The 20,319-nt window shown below is 63.9% G+C and overlaps 8 protein-coding genes across 8 annotated transcripts; 1 reads left to right on the forward strand and 7 right to left on the reverse strand.

The window, feature by feature from the left end:
- Positions 1–85: 85 nt before the first annotated feature.
- On the reverse strand, positions 86–1,536 carry pep12 (Syntaxin pep12). The gene is made up of 7 exons (XM_062771147.1): positions 1,448–1,536; positions 1,232–1,367; positions 1,043–1,136; positions 847–995; positions 536–750; positions 270–424; positions 86–231 (listed from the first exon to the last, which is right to left on the reverse strand). The coding sequence occupies exons 1-7, from the start codon at positions 1,512–1,514 to the stop codon at positions 220–222; spliced, it is 828 nt and encodes a 275-aa protein (XP_062627131.1). The 5' UTR covers positions 1,515–1,536; the 3' UTR covers positions 86–219.
- A 171-nt stretch (positions 1,537–1,707) lies between these two features.
- On the forward strand, positions 1,708–2,469 carry SPAC14C4.01c (putative protein). Its single transcript, XM_062771148.1, has 2 exons — positions 1,708–2,010; positions 2,152–2,469. The coding sequence occupies exons 1-2, from the start codon at positions 1,735–1,737 to the stop codon at positions 2,269–2,271; spliced, it is 396 nt and encodes a 131-aa protein (XP_062627132.1). The 5' UTR covers positions 1,708–1,734; the 3' UTR covers positions 2,272–2,469.
- Positions 2,446–4,640, reverse strand: CYB2_3 (Cytochrome b2, mitochondrial). The gene is made up of 6 exons (XM_062771149.1): positions 4,379–4,640; positions 4,172–4,329; positions 3,716–4,086; positions 3,143–3,674; positions 2,637–3,079; positions 2,446–2,582 (listed from the first exon to the last, which is right to left on the reverse strand). Exons 1-6 carry the CDS (start codon positions 4,523–4,525, stop codon positions 2,488–2,490), a joined length of 1,746 nt encoding a protein of 581 aa, XP_062627133.1. The 5' UTR covers positions 4,526–4,640; the 3' UTR covers positions 2,446–2,487.
- A 355-nt stretch (positions 4,641–4,995) lies between these two features.
- On the reverse strand, positions 4,996–7,214 carry LOC62_03G004632 (uncharacterized protein). The gene is made up of 7 exons (XM_062771150.1): positions 7,091–7,214; positions 6,273–6,330; positions 6,153–6,216; positions 6,037–6,101; positions 5,858–5,965; positions 5,732–5,796; positions 4,996–5,585 (listed from the first exon to the last, which is right to left on the reverse strand). Exons 2-7 carry the CDS (start codon positions 6,313–6,315, stop codon positions 5,154–5,156), a joined length of 777 nt encoding a protein of 258 aa, XP_062627134.1. The 5' UTR covers positions 6,316–6,330; positions 7,091–7,214; the 3' UTR covers positions 4,996–5,153.
- Positions 7,215–9,932: 2,718 nt separating this feature from the next.
- LOC62_03G004633 (uncharacterized protein) lies at positions 9,933–11,606 on the reverse strand (the record flags this gene model as incomplete). Its single annotated transcript, XM_062771151.1, has 4 exons — positions 9,933–10,826; positions 11,270–11,318; positions 11,358–11,483; positions 11,539–11,606. 4 exons carry the CDS (start codon positions 11,604–11,606, stop codon positions 9,933–9,935), a joined length of 1,137 nt encoding a protein of 378 aa, XP_062627135.1.
- Positions 11,607–12,138: 532 nt separating this feature from the next.
- Positions 12,139–13,892, reverse strand: LOC62_03G004634 (uncharacterized protein; the record flags this gene model as incomplete). The annotated part of the gene is made up of 2 exons (XM_062771152.1): positions 12,139–13,349; positions 13,412–13,892. The coding sequence occupies 2 exons, from the start codon at positions 13,890–13,892 to the stop codon at positions 12,139–12,141; spliced, it is 1,692 nt and encodes a 563-aa protein (XP_062627136.1).
- A 524-nt stretch (positions 13,893–14,416) lies between these two features.
- ARB_02921 (Glutathione hydrolase proenzyme) lies at positions 14,417–16,617 on the reverse strand (the record flags this gene model as incomplete). Its single annotated transcript, XM_062771153.1, has 7 exons — positions 14,417–14,767; positions 14,823–15,096; positions 15,152–15,436; positions 15,492–16,013; positions 16,055–16,232; positions 16,271–16,332; positions 16,392–16,617. The coding sequence occupies 7 exons, from the start codon at positions 16,615–16,617 to the stop codon at positions 14,524–14,526; spliced, it is 1,791 nt and encodes a 596-aa protein (XP_062627137.1). The 3' UTR covers positions 14,417–14,523.
- An 845-nt stretch (positions 16,618–17,462) lies between these two features.
- Topbp1 (DNA topoisomerase 2-binding protein 1) lies at positions 17,463–20,262 on the reverse strand. The gene is made up of 7 exons (XM_062771154.1): positions 20,113–20,262; positions 19,882–20,075; positions 19,745–19,840; positions 18,802–19,706; positions 18,338–18,759; positions 17,892–18,295; positions 17,463–17,855 (listed from the first exon to the last, which is right to left on the reverse strand). The coding sequence occupies exons 1-7, from the start codon at positions 20,249–20,251 to the stop codon at positions 17,589–17,591; spliced, it is 2,427 nt and encodes an 808-aa protein (XP_062627138.1). The 5' UTR covers positions 20,252–20,262; the 3' UTR covers positions 17,463–17,588.
- Between the last annotated feature and the right edge of the window lie 57 nt (positions 20,263–20,319).

The raw sequence follows: 20,319 nt of genomic DNA on the forward strand, positions 1-20,319 counted from the left end.
GGGGTTGTGGTTCTGTTTGCACATGACGCCCTTGCTGCATACGACGCTGCTGCTCGCGACACGCACACGCCGACGACGCCGACGCGGTGTCAGTGGCGGAAGTAAAGCGGGCCTAGGCCCAGTCGCCATACAGCAGCACACAAGTATTACCACATAGCGCACGCTCGCGAGCGTGCGCAATACAAAGAAAGTCTATAGAGTTCGGGGGTGCGGCGTGCACTACGACAGGATCTGGCGGGTTAGTATTCCGACAGCGTACCAGCACCCACAGCAAGCAGCACAACGAGGATGACCACAACAAGGATGAGGAGCAGGCACACGGCCCTCCGGCCCGCCTTGCGCTGGTACTCGTGTGCGGTGGTGAGCTCCTCCGCCGCGGACGAGGTGTGCGCGGCCACGTTGGTGATGTTGGACTCGATGTTGTCTGGGGGTGTGTCAGCGGGCGCGAGTGAGCTGGAAGGGGCGGAGCTATTCGACTTGGAACACTTAGCTCCTGCCCCGGCTCGGGCCTGCGGCCCTCGCCAGACAAACGCACCAATCAACCCCCCCTGATGCTCGACAATAGCCCCAAGGTCCCTAAAGATGTCGTTGAGCTCGTGGATCCCGCTCTCAATCTCGCGGATCTCGCCCTCGCGCTCGGCTATCAGCTGTTCCTGGAACTCGAGCTCGTGCTGGCTGATCTGGGGCGCGAGGGCCTGGGTTTGGGTTTGGACCTGTTCGAGTTCGACAGAGGAGCGGGGCTCGTTGTGGCTGCGTGGGGGTTAGCCCTGCAAAGGCTGTACAGGCAATGGCCGGCGACTGTCGCTCACCGCGACCGCTGCGCGGCCGCTGCTCGCGCCTACTCACGCCTCGTCCTCCGCCGCCTCGACAGCCCGCTTCTGCACCTCGACCGTCGTGCGCTGCTTCTCCACCGACAGCCGCTGGACGCGCTGGAAGCCCTGCAGTGCGGCAGTGTACTCGCGGGACAGTTTCGCCTGGACGGGTTTACGCGCGGCCTGGGACGGTGTCAGCACAGCCCGGCTCACGCGCCACGCCGGCTCACCTGGCCTGCCCCGCCAGTCGGGAACGCAGCGAGCACCTTGACGTCCTCGGTCGAGCGCTTGACCATGTCGCGTGTCGACTCGGTGAGGTTGTGCCTGGGGGAAGGGAGGGGGGTCAGCCTTGCCGTTCTGTGTCGTGCCAAGCGCAGCCGCCGGCCTACGGCCGTCGTCGCGCCCGTTGTCGCACTCACAACGCCGTGCGCAGCTGCGGCGCATCGCCCGCACCACCAAGCTTGTCAACCAGCTTCTGGATACCCTGGACGTTGGTCTGGATCTTGAAGATCTGGATGGAGACCGAGTCCTTGACCTTTGTGAATGCGTCGTCGTCTGCGAGCGTCAGCGAGCGAACGAGCCGCGAGGGGAACCATTGCATTGCAGGCAGGCAGCAGGCGGGGGCCGGCACTCACCTCCGCTACCAGCGCCGGGGAGCAGCGGCGCGCCGCCCTGCCCGCGCTCGAGGTCGTTGAAGCTCATTTCGTCGTCGTCGAGTGTGTGTTGCTGGCTGTGGACGATGACGAGCGCGATGCGTTTGAGGGGGTTAGGTGGCGACGACGAAGGCGGCGGGAGCAAATGGCAGGTACGGGCAGTCGATCCGAAGCGACTCTGGCTGCCTTGGTGCCTACAACCGCCGTCATCGATCACGACCCAGCAACACCGCAACCACCACATCACATCACACATCACACCCACGACCATGGCCTCTGCCGCAACATACCCCGACACCCTCCCGGACGTCTCCTCCGCGCGCGCGCAGCACGCCCAACAGCGCCGCGAGGCGGTCCGGCAACGCGTGCGCGCGAGCCTGCCGCCGCTGCCGGAACTGCGCTTCGAGCAGGCATACCTCCGTTCCGTGCTCCCCGCGCTCTCGCCATCGCAGAAGAGCGACGGCAGTGCGTCGGTCGCGATTGTGCGGGGGCACGGGGTGGACGTGCAGTGGGGCAAGGTCGCTTGGATCACGGTTCGGGATCAGGTGGGTTGCGTGGGCCGCTGGACGGCGGAGCCGGCCAGCCCTGTGAGATGGTGTCGCTGACGCCGTGTGTTCGCTTCCTCGCTCGACTTGACTCGATCTCATCCCACCCGCCCTCGCCGCTCGCTCCGCTCGCGGCTCTAGGTCATCTCGCCCCTCCTCCAAGGCGTCTTCTGGGGCCTGCTCGGCATCGTCGCGGGCGGCGCGCAGACGTCCCTCCGCGCGGCGCTCGGCTGGCCCTCGGCAAGCAAGGCCAAGGCATAGGGTGTGGACGGAATGGGCGACGGCGTGATAGGACGGCGCGGCGCGTACGGCGCGATACGGGATAGGATCATAGGGAAGACTGGACGACAACACGGCAGACACAATACGATAGAGGGCAAGATAGAAGCAGCAGCATCTCGGCCCGGCACTGGCGTGCCGGCCCCTTTACACCCCGCACCCATGCATATGCTAGCTGGCCGGCCCACACACTACTGATCACTTATCCTTGACCTCGACAAACGACGGGCGGAGGTCCGAGATCTTGTTGGCGCCGAGGAGGCGGAGAGCGAGCTCGATCTCCTGCTTGAAGACTGCGCGGGTGTTAGCTGTGTTTGGCCCCCGCCTGCCCCACCCCTCCCACTCACTGTTCACGGCGTGCTCGACGCCCTCCTCGCCCGCGACGCTCTGCGCGAACAAGAAGCCGCGGCCGACGCCGACGCCGTTCGCGCCGAGGCAGAGCGCCTTGACGACGTCTGTGCCGCGGTGGATGCCGCCGTCGATGAAGATCTCGAACCGGCGCGGGAGGGGCTTGGCGCTCGCGTCGTCGGCAGGCGTCAGGCGCTCGGGGTGCGCGAGGCTTTCGGCGGTGGGGCCGGTCGGCGCGCGGAACTCGGGCCGGAGGAGCTGCGGCGCGTGTTTCCTGATCTCTAGCAACACGTCCAGCGACGGGCGTGTCGTGTCGAGCTGCCGGCCGCCGTGGTTCGAGATCAGGATGCCGTCCGCGCCAGCGTTGTACGCCTGCAGTGCGTCCTCGACCGTCTGGACACCCTTGATCATGATGGGGATGGACGTGATGCTGCGGATCCACCTGGCGAGTGTTAGTTTGTGGCAGTGTGGTGGCGCCACAGGCTGTCGCCTGTCGACTACCCACTTCAGATCATCCCAGTTGAGATCCGGGTCCACACCCGCAAACATGGCCTGGGACACGCCCTGCGTGTCGTCCGACTTGACGCTCACGCCGCCTGCGGGGCCCTCAAACTCGCCCTTGAGGCGCAAATCACGCTCGCGCTTGCCGCCGACTGGCGCGTCGGCCGTGAGCATGATGGCGTCAAACTTGTTTGCGTCGAGGCGGCGGATGAGCTCTTCGGCCTTTTTGCGGTCGCGGTTCACGTAGAGCTGGTAGAAGAGCGGCTGGCCGTCCAGGCGCTCGGCCACCATCTCGTCAATCCCGCAGCTTGCGTTGGAGGATATCGCCTGGATGATGCCCGTCGCGCCGGCGCCGCGCGTCAGGTTCACCTCGCCTAGCGGGTGGCCGAGCTTGGCCATCGCTGCGGGCGCGATGAAGACCGGGATGGAGGACGGGCAGCCCAGTAGCGTGGTCGACGCGTCGGCCGCCCCGACGCGCCGGAGCACGCGCGGGCGGAACTCGACGCGCTGGTACGCCGACGCGTTGGTGTTCTTCGCTACGTCGTCAGCCTTACCCTCCCACCCACCCCAAACCCACTGATCTCGTCGTCGCCCGCCGAGGCGTAGTATGCCCACGCGACAGTGCTCAGCAGCGGCTCGGCGACGCGCTCAAAGTCGCGCATGTTGATCACCGACCCGAGCCCGCGCTCCTCGAACGCCGCGCGCTCGGCCCGGATCCGCTCCTCTTCGGCCAGCTGCTCAGCCGAGATCTGCAGCCTGATGGCGTCGAGCTCGGCCTCGGACGCCGCAGGGTCGAGCGGCCCGATCTTGGCCACGCTGTCCGGCAGGTTCGGCCCCTCGAGCTGGTCGGACGGGTGGCGCGGCTTGAAGAGCGGCGTCACGTCGCGCGACCTGTTGGCGAGAATGATGTCCCGCCCGCCGGGGTGGTCGTCGAGGAACTTTGTCATGCTGTGGTGGGGTGGGTTACGGGTGGCAGCAGAGAGAGGGAGCGCAGGCGTCAGCATCTCGTCTCGACGCACCCCCTGCTACCCACTCGTACACCTCGCCATTGATCACGACCCACACGGCGTCTCCCTCGGCGCGTTGCACGACATCAGCGACCGAGACGACGCCGGCCTTGGCCTTGCGGGGCTTGACGGCGACCGCGCGCGAGTCGAGCTCGGTGGAACCACGGGAGAGGTAGAGCGCGGTCTAGGGGGGCGATGTCAGGCCTGCCTTTCATCGCTGCATGTTTACCCACCGGAACCGCAATGGCCACGGCCGCGCCGAGGGCCAAGCGCGAGGGCCCCGCGCGACTGCCGCCGGCGGACGTGGTCGCGCGGCGCACACCGCTCGCTGCGCTCCTTGCTGCCGTGCGGACAGTTCCAAACAGTCGTGATGTGCTCATTGTGGCTAGGTAAAACGAGGCGAGGTCGAACGAGAGAGTAGATGCAGAGCAGCAAGCACCAGCTTATGGGGACCCGACAGTTGCCTGCCTGCTCCCCCCCTTCACCCCGCCAAACAACGGAAATGCCAGTGGTGGATGACTCGGGTTCTCGGCATGTTGTCCGGATTCCGGGCGGCGTGGAATTGGTCCGCCGCGCCAGTCCTGCGCCGTGTCGACGGCGGCGGCGTCGTTACGGGCCAATGCGAGCGCCGCCAAAGGCGAGATACACAGGGTCCATGGCCAGTCGCCATAATCTCGTGTGTCCTAGGACCGACATATCGGCGAAGAGAGGTCGGAACACGGCGCCGCTCCGTCGGAGCGAGTGCCACGAGGGCGAGCAGGGCGGCTTGGTCAGTGGCGACTGCAACAACATTACATACCTCCACCCCTACGGCCTCCACTTTGCCGACGCGCCCAACACGCCCAACGCGTCGCCCAGACATGTTATCCATAACATACTATGGAGGGGGAAGCTACAAACGCATCAAATTCGGCATAGGGCGCCATGAGGGGGAATCAATCACAAGTCGTAAACCGCATCTATGTCACACAACTAAGAATAAACCATTACCGGAACAAAAGAAACCCTCTAGTTCGTGGTCTTCTCAGCGGCGGGGGCGGCAGGAGCAGGGGCGGCCTTCTCGGTCACCTTCTCGAGCTTTTCGGTGTAGGCCTTCTTGGCGCCGAGGACGTAGTTGTAGATCTCGTCAACGACGGGCTTGACCTGGTCGACGACGTAGGCGCCGAGCTTGTTGGTCTTGTCCTGGACCGAGGCGTCCTTCTCAAGGACAATCGACTTGACGTCGTTGGTAGCCTTGGTGAGGCCCTCAATGAGGTGGTGAGGGAGCTCCTTGGAAGAGTCGGCGAGCGTGCGGAGCTGCTCGAGGAGCTGGTGCGAGATCTCGGTCGACTCCTGGATGGCGGCGGTGACGCGGGCACCGAGCTGGTTGTTGATGGCGGTGGTCTTGTTGATCACCTCCTGGATGACAGGGGTGGCCTGCTGGATGAGGGGGGCGACGCGCTGAGGGAGTGTGTCAGTGCTGTGATCCGCCACGGAGAGGAGGGAGAAAAGGGGCGCGATTGCGTGTCAATTGCGTGGCAGGGGCGCGGCAAGGCGCAAAAGAACCCGCAAGACGACGCAACAGGCACAGGGGGGTATCAACTCACAGCGTCGTAGACGGCCTTGGCCTGCTTGACACCGACAAGGTCCTCAGTGGGGGTCTTGAAGGGGTCTGGAAAGTGCGTGTCAGCATGCGTTCGGGATCGGCGCGTCACGCGCTTGTCACGACTCACAAGGGAAGACCGACTCGGCGCGGTCAACGGTGGCGACAGCGAGCTTGTCGGCCGACTCGAGGACGGGCTTGGCGCGAACGAGGATGGGGGTGGCAATCTCGTACGAACCTGTGATGGTTAGGGGCTGACTAAGGGCAAGGGGGCGCGAGGGTGGACGTGCACACTCTACGGCTACTCACGCGAAGCAATGCCGGCGGCGGTGTTGTAGAGGTTGGTGGTGAGCTGGGTCGAGTTGATGAGCGACCTGGGGTGGTTAGCTGGCTTGTCCTACCTACGGGACCGCGCAACTACTCACTGAGCGTAGGCAATCGAGTCGTGGACAACGGGGACCGAGTCAAGACGCTCGACAATCTTGAAGTCTGAAAGCAGGTCAGCACTGCGAGGTGTGTCCGTGTTGTTGCCGCTTTGTACTCACTGGGAACGTCACCGTTGGGCTGGGTCTGGACAGAGGCGGCCATTGTGATTTATGGGTACTGGTAGAGAGTGAGCAATGGGTACTAGGCTGCGGAGAAGAGAAAAGAGTCGGAAAGACGTGAATGTGGGAGAGTGAAAGAAGAAAAGATAGGAGGTGGTGGAATGTTGGAAACCAGGGGGAAGGGGGGCAAGTATGGTAACCGGACGAGGGCGAGGCGGCCGGCAGCAAGGGCGGCCGAGGAAGACTGACGTGACGCTCAAGACGACGACGAAGTGTGTGCCAGGAAGAGGGCGCGCCAGTGTCAAGCATCGCGGGGCCGCATTGACGCTCGAGCAGTCACCCATGCGCCCTTGGACGCCTTCGCCACCGCCGACGACGCCGCCGACGCCATGCACATTCGCACTCAATAATAATCTGGCTGGTGTCCGACGCCTCGGCGCGCCGCTTGGCCGGTGTGCGTCCGTGCGTGGGAGCAACGTGGGACCCTCGTAACACAGAGTTGGAACGCTATTTGTGTGCACCGCGACGTGTCAAGCCGAGACACATTGAACGCGGTGCGGTGCGCGGTGCGCCGCGGCGACGACGATAGCACTTTTGAAACTCTGGCCACGGGGTGGGAAAGGAGTCGTAATCGTCCACGGGCGGTGACTGTTGCCAGATACCGTCGTGACCTCAATTACGGCGCCGCGAAGCAAAGCCATGGCACATGGCAGCGATCTTGAACCGCACCAGTGCCAAAGCAAGCAACGCGGCGCGAGAGAGGGGAGAACACGCGTAACGGCGATTGGGATGGGAAGCGGGCTAGTGCTGGTGCTTACCTTTGGTGTGGGTGGGTAGAGTAAGAGGAGGCGAGAGAGAGAGATGGAGATGTATGAGTTACTGAAATCAAAAACAAAGCCTGGGAAAGCAGTGGTGTGTCTTTATGTCGTGCCATGACGAGCCTGCAGCCAAGTCGTCGGCTACCAAAGTTGCCACCACGACGCAGAACGAGCTCGAAAATGCACAGACGGGTGGACAGGTGCTGGCTGCATGCAGGTGCTGCTGCTCCTTGCTGCTCCCTTGCAGCTATCCCTGGCGCCGCGGCGCCGGTGAGCGTTGCAGTGTATCACCCGGCGGCCGCGCGCCCAGCTGCTGCAGAGTATCAGCACTGCCGCGCGGCCAGCAGCAACAACAATAACCAGGGACTTTGCCTGCTTGAGCGTGGGAAACGGCACGACGCACACCAAACGGCTTTGTGTGGCCTCCCGCGCAGCCCAGCCGCGCCGACAAGAGAAAAAAAGTCGTCACTGTGGTGTCTTCGCAACTTGTCCTTCCCTGGATGCCAACCCTGAGTCTCGTCTCGATCTCGACCCTGTTCCGCGCCTCGCCGCCCACCGCTACAGTCAACCTCATACCCGGTTTTAGTGGACTTGGGTGCGATGTTGCTGGCTGCTGCTTGCTGGCAATTGTTATTTTTTGCATTGCATACGGGCCTTGGACAAGGAGGACGCGATGGACGTCGTCTTCGAGGCACACTACTAGTGCACTGGTGCAGACGTGGCCGTCAAGCGTGAATGGCTACTGCGCCCACCTGCTTCTCCTCTTCTCTCTGTACAGCCCGCGCGCGTCACGTCAGAGGTGCGACTGCTGGCTGTGGCGATAACGAAAATTGCCAGCTGGCGCTAGTCGCAGCCCACCCAGGCAAGCACCAAGAGGACCACCACCACACCGGTTGCCGGCAACCTTTCAACCCGTCGCGATAACATTTCAGGGTCTGAATGCACGTGGAACGACCGACACCCTGCGCACCCTGAGCGCCCAACTTTGACGATCTCATCTTGGCACGACAGGGAAGACGAGGCAACAAGCAGCTTGTGGTGCAGTCCAACGTCAGTCGAGACACGTCATGCAGCAGCACCCACTTGCTGCAATGACGCCGAAGCAGACGCGCTCCGCGCCCACGCACAGACCCACGCCCACGCCCACGCCAGCTGCGGGCGTGCGGGCGTGTCGGACAGGGCGAGCGGCGCGTCGTACATTCTGCTATCCCCGCCCGCCCGGAGACTTCGGACACGCACGCGGCTATCACTGACCGGCGGCGGTGGCCACTGCGGTCGGTCGGTGGTCGTCATTGTTGTACGCTCTGCGTCGCGGGCGTGGAGTGGTCCGCCCCGAGCTGTTCCGTTCCGTTGTAAAAGCGTCACGGCAGTGTGCCGCGGCGCGTGCCCCTCCATTCCGCGGCCAGCGCAACCTGCGACAACTCAATACCTGCACACTGGTCTGACTGCATACTCTCCACGACGGCGCCATCAGTGAGGTGTCGTGTCGAAATCGACATCGGGCCAGAGACGCCGGAGGAGGGCCCATTCCGCATCTGCGCGCCGCCACCACCGCGCACGGACCCCTGCCGCGCGCGCCCTAGTCCCGAAGCACCGCCGAGACGCATCTACGTGGAGGGGCCGCAAGCTCGCCCGAGGGCAAGGCGCATACGCGTCGAGCTGCTGCTGCATGGACGAGGAAGACTGCCGCCAGCAAGGCGAGCAAGGCTGCAAGGCGTTTGATGTAAAAACATGGCGAGGCACCCCCTCGGCCCTCAGGGTCTGCGCCACCGCCTGCTCGCTCTCGCTCTCGTTCCGCCCCTTGCCTCCTGCCAAGTCAATTGAAACCTGCTCGTTCCTCGTGTAATCCACGAGCAATCCATCGAGATACAAAAATCAAGGAACAAACATCAACCATGCCGCTGCCGTCGTCTCCGCCCAGACGGACACCGACGCCGCGCCGATTCCGCAACCCCGGGCCCCCGTCCGTCAGAGCTGCGATGCGGCTGCGGCTGCGGTTGCTGCAGGCACTGACTGCCTGCGATTCAAGGCGCCACGATTCTCATCGTTGCGCTGGGCGTTGCGGGCCTGCGACGTGCCCACCCTCTGTCGTGGGAAAGGCACTGCATCATGCTCTTGTACGAGGAATGCAGAAGGCTAATCTCCGGCCAGCGTGCTGGGCGCCGCCGCCGCGTTGGGAGAACGTGGCGATTCAATTGAAAAGCAACCTTCCTTCGCAACGTCGCATCGGCGTCGCAACCGTCACAACCTTCCTTGCTTCTAGCCCATGCGCGCCTTATGAGCTGCTGCATCTGCGACGCAACCGAGACAAGGTTAGCTTCTTGCTTCTGATTCTGTTTCATATGTGCCGACTGCCGGTCGGCAGTAAGTAGAAAGGCAGGTACCGGTCGTCAAGATGTGGCGACCAGACACTCCTCCGCCTCCACCACTCCGCCCTTATCGTAAGGCGGAAGGGGTAGACTAGGACCACGGAACGGGGGCGACTGCGCCCAACAAGCCTGGACTGGGCTAGCTCAATACATCACTGCTAGTGGTACCACGGCAGTGCCTGTATCTCTGACAAACCACAGATAGCCTGGTGGCGATTTGACGCAGACGGACGGGGCGGTCAGACATCGTGGGCGCGTCGTGGCGTGCTTGCTCCCTACTCCGCGACGCGCACGCGGCGGTGACTCACGCCGACGCGACGGCGTAATCGCTAGCTCGGCGCGTGTGCAGCGTGGGAACGGCGCGTCCTCTCCACTTACAGCAGAGCCGCGGAGCTCCGCTCTAACCCACGCAGCAGCAACAACTAGTGACATGAACACTACTCCACGGATCGTCCAGCGACCATGCGGAACTACTACACAACGTGCAGCCCGGACTTTTCCGGACGCGTCGGCGTCGCGACCACCCGCCCGCCGCCGCCCGCAGTGCCGGACGTGCTCTGGTCGTCGGCCCACGAGGGGTCGTAGCTCGGCGGCATGACGTTGACGACTGGCTGGGCCGGCCCGGCAGAGGGCGCGCCGACGCGCCCGCCGTCCCGCTCGTGCACGTAGATCTCGGTCGGTGTCGGCGGGCGTGCTTGCGCCTTGGCGATGCCGCCCGCGACGGCGAGTCCAGCGGCGCCTGCAGCTGCCGCACCAGCAACACCGGCACCCGCACCCGCGGCAAACGGCGTGATCCCCCCTTGTGGGGTCGAGGTCGACCCGTCGTACATGGACATGATGCGCGCCGAGTTCTCGTACGTCGGCCCGGTGGTGCTGTGCCCCTCCGAGTAGATGGTTTGTCTGTTGCCCGGCTGGGCGTACCCCTGCTGTTGTTGCTGCTGGGGGTAGCCTGTGGCTTGTGGGTATGTGCTGCCGCCTAGCGAGTAGTTCTGAGAGTGGGTCTGGAGGGGAGCGGGGACGGGGGCGACGGGGACCGGGGCTTGGACGTAGCCGTTAGCCGTGGCGATGACGCCTTGCGTGTACTCCTGGTGGTCGGGGTATCCCTGCTGCTGCTGGTAGTGTCCGCCGCTGGCGTACGCTTCCGAGCCGGGGCCGTACCCGTTCGCGAAGGGGTATGCCTGCTGCATCTGCTGCTGCTGCGGGGAGAACGGCGGCGCAGGGCTCATACTGTACGGGGTGACGTTTGTGGTTGAGCCCGCGCCTGGCTCCTTGAACAGCTCCATGTCGTACGCGTCGCGCTGCTTGGCCTTGCGCTGGCGGCACATGAAGAAGGCGAGGATGGCGGCGATGATGACAATGGCTGCGATCTGTGTGTGTGAGCGTGTGGCAGTTAGTCACAGCGGAGAAGCGCGGCAATGTGTGGCGGCGGCACCGCGCGGACGCGAGTCGGGCAAGCAAGGCACGAGACGTGCGTTGTCGTCTCGTCGTCCCATGCAGGCGCGGCGCACATACTCACGATACCAGCAATGATTGCGCCGAGGCCGGTGTGGCCTGATGTTGAGTCCGGGACGGCGGTGGCCGACGCCGAGGAGGACGCCGGCGGTGCCGAGTTGCTCGGCAGGGTGGAGGAGGACGAGGAGGGCGGTGCCGGTCTTGACGAGGAGGAGGAGGACGGTGGGTGGGTTGACGACGACGGCGTGGCCGAGGAGCTCGGCTCGGCGGTGGACGACGGCGTCGGCGTCGCAGGGCCAGCAGGGACAGTGAATGTCGACGTCCACGCCTGGCCGAACGAGATGGTGCCGCCGCACACGCCGGGATACTCGGCCGTCCAGGTCGTCTTGTCGGCGGCGGTACATGAGCTTTGGGGCGTCAGCGACTGCAACAGGCGCACGCCTTACGAGCTGATACACTGTGTTATCTCCTTGGCGCAGAAGCAGTTTGTGCCCATCGCCATGAGCGGGGTGGGGACGCAGACATTCTTGACGCCGCAGGCGAGGATGCACGGGGGGAACTTTGTTGCGTCGCTGCGGCGTGGGTTAGCTCGGACAAGCGGCGTCGGCGGGCAGGCGGGCGACGAACATCTGGCGGGGGACGAGCCCATGGGCTCTCGCGTTGGCGCTCGCGCGGGGGACGGGCGCGGCGCGCATATTCGTGTGGTCTATTATTATGAGAGAAAGTAAAGAGCGTGAGTGTGTGCGTTGTTTGTCAGTGAGCGATACAAGACGAGTGCGAGTGCGAGAGGAGGAGGGCAGCGCAGAGTTGTCAAGGCCGTGTGTTGGATCCAGCAGGGGTAACGTTGCGTAGCGTAGGGCTGGCTGCGGCGCGCGCGGCACCGCCCGAGCTGGCTAGCTGGGATTTCTGTAGCTGGCAGGCAGGTATGGGCCGGCCGGCCCGTGCGTGCTGAGCTGAGACACACGGACCTGTGGGGGATGTATGTTGCAGCTTGCATGTTGCTGCAGGCTGCGTGGGTGTGCTGCACCGCGTGCTGGGTGGTGCGCTTTGGGCGTGTGGCGCGCGCAGAGGGGGGTGAGGGTGGCTTGGCGTGGCGCGTGCGGCGGTGGGGAGTGGGGGTGGGTGCGGTGCGGGGTGGTGGTGCCACGAGGGTGGTGCCACTCGAGCTCGTTCGACGATGGTACATAGCGGCCGGCACACTCTCGTTGCATGTCTATTCTGCCACTTCTACTTCTCGGTCGCCTGGGCAGCCGGAGCGTGCGCCTCGGCCTCAGCCCCAACCTCGGCCCCAGCCTGGGCCTCCCCGACCCCACCAACAATCTCCGCCACGGGCCTCTCCGGCGCGTGCCATCCAAAGAGGTATACCAAGTGCGCGGGCGGGCCGACGCAGAACAACAGCACGATCATCCACTTTGGTGACAGGACGTTGACGAGCCCAAACACCAGGAGGTACCCGCCTGCCTCGCACGCAATCTTGGACGAGAAGGCGACGTCGGCGTTGTAGGTCAAGAAGGTGGACAGGTACGTCAGGATGCTGACCTCGAGCGCGAGGAGCTGGATGTTGTAGAATGCGCCGGTGAAGGAGAGCACGACCTTGAAGTGGGCCGGGGACGTCTGGCCCGGTCCGTGTCCGATTCCCCGCTGGCCGAGGTAGTGGCTCGCGAGCGCGAGCCCACAGAGGCCGTAGTATGCCACGACGTAGACGTACATGACCCAGCGGTACCGCTTGGCGATGTAGTTGCTCCTCAGGCGGTCGTAGAACAGCCCGAAGACGATGGAGGCGACGATCGCCCACGACTCGGAGATCGCATAGATCCACCCGTTCCACTCCCCGCCGACCTGGTACACGATCTTGTTGAAGCTCGCGTTGAACCACCCCTGCGTGATGCCGCCGGTCACGAAGATGGCGGGGCCGAGCGGCCCGAACACGGGGTTCCAGAGCATCTTGACCGGGTTCCAGAAGTTGGTGGTGAAGTACTCCTTGTCGAGACGCACGCGGCCGCTGCGTCCGCCACTCAGCGCGAGGTCCTGCACGACTGCCGACTCGGACTTGATGTCGCGCACGTCGAAGGCGCGGTACTCGACTGTCCCGTCGTCGAGCTGCACGCGGGCCACGGCGCCGTGCGCGTGCGAGGGGTCGCTCCCGGCCACCGCCTCCTCTGCGGCGGCTTCCTTCGGGTTGCGGCGGAACCGGCGCCGGAAGGAGAACGCGTGCAGGATCATGCACACGGCCGCCGTGCCTGCCAGACTGACGAACACGGCGTACTGGTAGTTGTAGTTTGAGAACGTCTTCTCCACCGCGCCGAGGATGAGGCCGCCGGCCCACACGCCGACGTGGAACGCGCACTGGTAGATACCGGCGTTGGTCGCGCGGTTGTGTGGCGTCGAGACGGCGGCGATGAGCTGGCCGGCAGCGGGCCACAGAATACCAGCGCCCCCTGTGGCGGGTGTCAGCGCTGCTCTCCATCTCATCCCCAGTCCCGTCGTCGGTCCCACTCACAGCCAAAGAACGCCGCGCCCACGAGATTCGCCGCCGTGTTCCCGCCGAACATGCACGCGATCCAGGTTGCGTACGAGATGGGCCCCCACGGCAGGCACCACTCGAGCCCCCACCAGGACAGGAAGAACGTCGCCCACATCGACGTGACGAGGTACGCAGAATAGAGCACGATGAGGATATAGCTGCCCGTCGTGGGGAAGCGGATCGTCTGGACGCCTTGGATGGGGTACGAGGTGAAGAGCAGCGTGAAGCCAAACGACATCCACCACACGTGCAGGTCGCGGTCCGTGATCCAGTGCTTGATCGCCGCCCAGGACCACTTCGCAGGCCGGTGGTACGTGTGCTCGGCGCCGTCGCCGGGGTAGCCGGCGGACGCTGGAGTGTAGCCCAGTTCCGGGGCCGCGGCGGCATCACTGCTCGCGCGGCGCGACTTTTCGTCGGTCGTCGAGGCGGGCTTGCTTTCTTCTTGCGAGGTGGACATGGCGGGGGCGGGTTAGTAACTCGTCTTTCAGCGCCCCATCGCCTCCTCGGTCCCCCGTTCTTATACGTCCAGCTCTGACCACTAGCTCGCCGTAGATAGCACCACCGTCCCTCCCTCCCTCACTCCCTCCACGTCGTCTGCTACCCTCACCACTGCGCCCGGCGACAGCATGAGAACAGGCCAGCGGAGCGACGGGGAGAAGTCGGTGGAGGTGCCCACATCTCGCGGTGACTCCAACTCCGCTAGCTTAGATTAGTGGCACCTGCTGTCTCACAGTCGTCAGGTGGCCCCATCGCGCAGCGCGTCATCGTCATCGGCGTCGGCGTATCGCGCGGAGGAAGGACCAACCATCACCTCACCTCCACCGCGCTCGCCATCGGTGTCGTGTCGGCGTGATACTCCGCCATGGGCGCTACCGTTGCGCAATCACCTGATAGCCTCGGCTCGGCGGCGGACATTTGATCGTGCGCTCCGCGGGCGTACCGCCGGCGCTACCCCGCGGCATCCGCCAACCCCGAAAGCAAGCAACCATTCATTCATGCCTATGATTATATCTCGGCTTTTACCATTCAATGTCCGTGCGCAACAAGCGCACACATTCCGCGATAAGCACAACCACGTACCACATGACCTAGTACGCCTGCCCCCAGCCGGTCGGGCGGCGCGGGTCCGCCGCCGCAAGCCACTGGCCGTTGGGGAGCTTGCTGATCGCATGCGACGTGCTCGAGCCGAACGGCGACTGGTACGTGATGTTGTAGCCCAGGCTGGTGAAGTACGCGACTGTGCCGTTGTCGTAGCCCTTGAGCGGGATCGGGCGCGAGGGGTCGTCGTAGTCGAAGAAGGTCTTGCCGCTGAGCTGGTCGTGCCAGCGGGGACTGGGGCGGGGCATCAGGGGGTGTGATATTTGCAGGCCAGGTGGGAGCGACTCACTGGTACGTGCTGCCCGTAGCGTTCAGACCCTTGTCCACATAGTTGTGCAGCTGCTGCAGCGTCGCCGTGATGATGCGCGAGCCGCCAGCCGAGCCGGTCACGAAGACGAGGTTGCCGTGCTCGTCCTCGACGAGGCTGGACGCAATCGACGACTGGGGCCGCTTGCCGGGCTTGATAAAGTTGATCGGGTTGGCGGGAAAGCCGAACGCGTTCACCTGGCCGGGGGACGAGAAGTCGTCCATCTCGTTGTTGAGCACGATGCCGTCCTCGGTGACTGGGAGTGGGTGTCAGCAGGCGTCCTACCCTGCCTCCAGCGCCACGCGACTCACTAACACCCGATCCCCAGATCAGGTTCACCGTCGTCGTCAGGCTGACCGCGTTACCGTCCTTGTCGACCGCGGCGAGGTGGCTCGTGCCGCCCTCGCGCGAGGGGAAGTAGTTGTCCGGGTTGTAGTACGGCGGCGGGAAGGTCGTGTTGGCGTGGATGCGCGCGCGGGCCGCCTTGATGACCGGCTCGGTGAGGTAGCTCGCCTCGAGGGCCGTCACGTTGGCCGTGAAGGCCGGGTCGCCGAGGGTCGCGCGCTGGCCGTAGCCGAGCTTGTCGGCTTCGACGACTGCGAAGAGATCAGCACTGCATGCCATGCCAGACGTCAGCTGAGGTCTGCTCACGGTAGTGCGTCGTCAGGTTGATCGCCGGCGAGTCATCCGCCGCCCCGCCGTCCGGGAAGCCCTCGAAGATCTTGAGCGTCGAGAGCACCACCACACCGCTGCTGGGCGCCGTGGTCGAGTAGATGCGCTTGCCGCGGTACTCGACCACAGACGTGTTCTTGACGTTGACCTTGTACCCTGCCAAATCCTTGAGGGTGATGATGCCGCCCTGCGCCTGGGCGGCCTTGACGATGTTCTTGGCAATACGGCCGTGGTAGAACGCGTCGGGGCCCTTCTTGGCAATGATCGTCAACGCGTCCGCCAGGCGGTGGCGGTACACGTAGTCGCCTTGCTTCAGCAGCGTGCCGTTCGGCGCGAACTGCTCTGCCCAGATCGGGTCGGAGGTGAGGAAAGGGTACGCGGGCGTCAAGACAGTCGCGAGGTCATAGTTCACCGGGAAGCCGTGGCGCGCAATGTCGATAGACGGCTCGAACAGGCGCTTCCACGGCAGCTTTCCGTGGCGCTTGTGCAGGGCTTCCCAGGCTGGAGGCGGGTTAGCGAGTCGTCAAGAACCAGCAACCCACCCCTGATCTCGCCCGGCACACCGACCGCCAGACCGCCCTTGGTCGACTTGGTCTGGTTGACGCCGTACTGCGAGTACATGGTCTCGTTGCTGCCTGCCGGGGCCGTCTCGCGGAAGTCGATCTGCTCGTACCCCTTCGAGCCGTCCTTGTTGGTGAAGCGGTTGATGAGGAATCCGCCCTGCGAGGGTGAGCTAGCGGAGCGAGCGCGGCACTTACGCCTCCGATACCAGAGTGCCAGTTGGAGATAACGCCTACGCAGAGCGAGGCAGCGATGATGGCTGGCTGTGTTAGCTCATATCACCCTACCTCGCTCGGCCACCCAAAACCCCGCACTCACCATCAGCGGCGCTCCCGCCGTCCTTGAGCGCCTGCACGCCGATAGCAGAGCACGTGCCGATCTCGGTCGCGACGGCGCCGTGCTCGCCCGCCGAGGCGAACGGGCACCCGGCGACATTGTACCCCGAGCAGGTATTCCAGCGCTTATTGAGCGTGTGCGTCGCCGGCTCGACGGGCGCGGCGTGCGCCAGCGCCAACAGGAGCGGAGCGAGGACGAGGGGGAGCATTGTGAGTGCGTGGGGGTCTCAGCTGCTCACCTACCCCCCTCAGCTTAAGTACTCTCGAGCTCGTGGGCCGCCCCGCCGAGCCAAGTTGAGCCGAGCCGACCCCTCACTGCCCCCCCGTCCCCGCGGCACGAGGATACTGAGCAAAGTGTAGCGCTCTAGTGAGACACCCCCACGGCTTGTTTGACGTCATGCGCTCGCCACATGCCATCCTCAGGGCTCGAGACGCTAGGCACTGCCAAAACCAAAAGTCAAACGCGAGCGTTCCCCAGCCATTTCGCTTGTAGCTAGCGCCATGTGCTTTGCCTCCCCACTGCGCTATGCGCAATGTTACAATGGGAGACTGCAAGCACGAGGAGAGCAGACTTTTTTTCCAATCACGCCAAGCAAGGTTGGTGCCTGGTTGCGTGAAGAGGAGGTGGACGGAGCGGAACTGAGCTGCTCCTCGTCGTCGTCGTCGTCCTCTTGATCGGACGGCCCCGCCTTACGGCGCACAATTGTTCTTGACGTGCAGATAACGAGAGGATCTGAATGCCAGGTCCTGTTGTCACCACACCTCGTGATCTTGCTGTTGGAGCGACTACTTCTGCTTTCGGCATCGTCAAACGTGCCTCCTCTTCTGGCGTCGTACTGTGCTGGTGCTTGTGCTTGTGCTGCTCGCTCTTCGCTTCATCGTTAATTGTGGGGGGAGGGACGACCATCGGCGACTTCCGTTTCAGGCGCCAGCCACAAGATACAGTGATTCCCTGGCTATTTGGCGTGCTCACCCACTTCACACTTCCCTGTGCTCCCTCGCTTGGCGATGGACAAATATATCGCTTGCATAGGCTCTAGGCAATACATTGCTTGCATAGCGGCGTAAGCATAAGGACTACACAGTCTCGCAGGTCATGTCTTGGCAGGACAGGCGACCAGACGTTTCACAAGGGACCACACCCCACTCCAACCCACTCTGGCGGTGCACCACCGCCGCATTACAGTTTCTGTCGCCTAGATGGGCTCGCCTTGGAGGGGCTCGGCCCGCTGCGCATCACGGCGTCCACCAAGCGGCGGCGCTCCTTCTCCGATACGGGGTCCGCATAGGTCACCCGCATCGACTCGTCCTCCACCGCTGCTGGCGGAACTCCGAGCATGGTCACGGGTTCCTTCGCAGGCGACTTGACGGGCGAGGTGGAAGGAGAGCCTGCGGTCGGCGTGACCACGGCCTTTGACTTTGTCGAGCTAACTCGAGCACGGCGGACCTGACGTCAGTGGCAGTCCTTATCGAAGCAACTCACCAGCTTGGAACGCTGGGGCGCGGGGTCCTCGGCAAGTTTGCGCAAGGCTGCAGTGAAGTCATCTCGGGTGCCGGTAGCGCCGACTGTGGCCGACGCCTTGAGGTCGGATGCTCTAGCGGGTGAGCCGAGCGGGGAAGACTCTGGGGCGGATGCGGTTCGGCGTCCAGGACTCAGGATGGCGCGGTTGAGGATTCGCTCGGTCGCGTGCTTCGGTGGTGACAGAGGGTTGGCGTGCTCTGCGTCCGGGATCACGTCCACATGCGTCGGAGTAGGCTTGAGTGACCGAGCTCCCGGTGTTCCGCGCAGAGCGCCACCCTCGGGTGGTGGGAGGCTTGGGTCGAGACCAGACGAGGTCGTTGTGTTCGTCGTCTGTCTTGCACTAGCAGTGGCAGCGGGGGCAGGGGCTGAGCAGTGTGAGTACGGTAAGCTCAGGCCCGCAGACCCACCATCGTGGGCGTGAGCACTTGCAGGCTCCATGACACCCGTCCGTCCCATTGTCCAGAGCCACGAATCCCGCACAACAGTCAGGCCCCACTCCTTCGCCTTGTCGTACTTGAGTCCCGCTGGCGACGCGCACACCAGATGGGTCGCATGCTTGTTGAGCCTCTCAGATAGGGTTCCTCCGATAGTCCGCAGCAGTCGCCGCAGGTACACATTTGTTTCAGTTGAGAAGCCTGAAATGTGGACGAGGAAGGGTTCGGCTTCCGGGATTGCTCGTGTGAAGCTTACGGGCTGGAAAACGAGGTTCTCGTCCGGAGATAATAGTCGCTGGGAGAAGCAGCAGCCCTCCACCCAGCACTCGGTTACGACTTGTGGTGCTGTCTGGCCCGTGGGTAGTTCTGGCATCGGTGGCCGGAGGCGCGCCGAGCTGAGGTGGTCAGCAGGAGTCGTGGGTGACAATACCACTCACAGTCGAACGATGACATAGTCCACTGGGGCACCAGCCAAGCGGTCAGCCTCGCTGACGGTGACGCCGCCGTGCTGTCTCAAAGCATTCTCAAGCCCTTGATAACCGTCAGGGATGGCGTGGCTGAATCTCAGACCGTGGAAGATTGGCAGGGGCGACGTTCGCGAAGTATCATCGCTGGGAGGAGTGTCGATCTTGGCCGGTTTCGACGGACCGGCTGCTGCTGGCTTGTCGAATGCTCCCGACTTGGTCGCGTGGAGAACTGAAGCCTGAGGGTCGTAGGCGGCTGTTTGTCGTCGAGGAAGCTCATCGAGTTCAATGACCCCAGGTTTCTGGTCTACCGTCGGACTTGCGCGCTTGGCTTCTGCCGGGGGCTCTGTTGTTGATAACAGTTCTCCGACGAGGTCGTCAATGCCCCCACGCTTCCGCTTTCGAGCCACGGCAGGCTGCAGCTCCTCCTCGTCGAGAGGCACCTCCTCCTTCTCAGGCTGGCGGAACACGGAGCCGTCGAGAACATCCTCGGGTCGTACTCGTCCATCCCGACGCGGCTTACGGGCGTCGTAGGCGTCTTCACTCCACCGGCCGTGAAACCCGACACAGTCCCAGATCCACGACTCGTAGACAATGCACATGTCTGGGTCGTCCAAGCGTTTCCCGCGGCGGCGCTGCATCGCACGGTCGCCGAGCTCCTTGACCGCCCACTTGATCTTTTCGCTCTGCTTGGACTTGGGGTCCGTGGTCGGGTACGCGGACACGAGGTGCGTGCAGGTCCTGTCGAGGTCCCTGCTGTACACGCCTCCCTCCTGATTGATGAGCTTGATGATCTGTTTCCTGCGGTCGAGCTGGTCGATGCCGGTGATGGAGATCTTTAGCCCGAGGAACGGCAGCAAGCGGTGCGACTCGACGCTCTGGCGGGTTAGCAGGACGTCACAGGGAGTGAACCCACCGAGGCGAAGTCGAGCTCCCCTCCCTTAATCCACTGGGCATGCGCATCGCGGATCCACGACGGCGCCATGACCGGGATCCTATGCTCGACAGCGTACTGTGTCTGTCAGCCACCCCCCTATCGCCCTAGCTACCCACGTTATACTTCTGCGACGTGTATCCCACGGCAACAACATAGTTGACCGTCTGGGTCAGAGCACTCTCGATGTTGCCTCCGAGTTCGCGCACGAGCTTGACGAGCTCGGGCTTGTCCTCGACGCCGGTGAAGGTGAGCGTAACGTGTTTCCACGGCCTGTTGGCATTGTCGATCGATGGGCCGGCGGCATCGTCGTCTGGGAACGTCAGTTCGGCCCGCACAGGTCCGCTCACCTGACGAGTCTTCCTCCATAGCTCTGGCTAAGATCTCGCTGTCCGGGATGGTCTGGCGCCCTCTGTTGCTCCTGCGCTCTGGCGCCGGCCGCAACTTGACGTTGGGGACCTTGTGGGACAGGTGACCCCTACGGTTCATTGTTGTGGGTGATGTTATGAGTAGGAGGTGGAGAGTAAACGCAGTCAATCGTTGTTGATTTCTCTGGA

The sequence above is a fragment of the Vanrija pseudolonga genome, chromosome 3 (assembly GCF_020906515.1).
Source record: "Vanrija pseudolonga chromosome 3, complete sequence".
Classification (NCBI taxonomy): Eukaryota; Fungi; Basidiomycota; class Tremellomycetes; order Trichosporonales; family Trichosporonaceae; genus Vanrija; species Vanrija pseudolonga.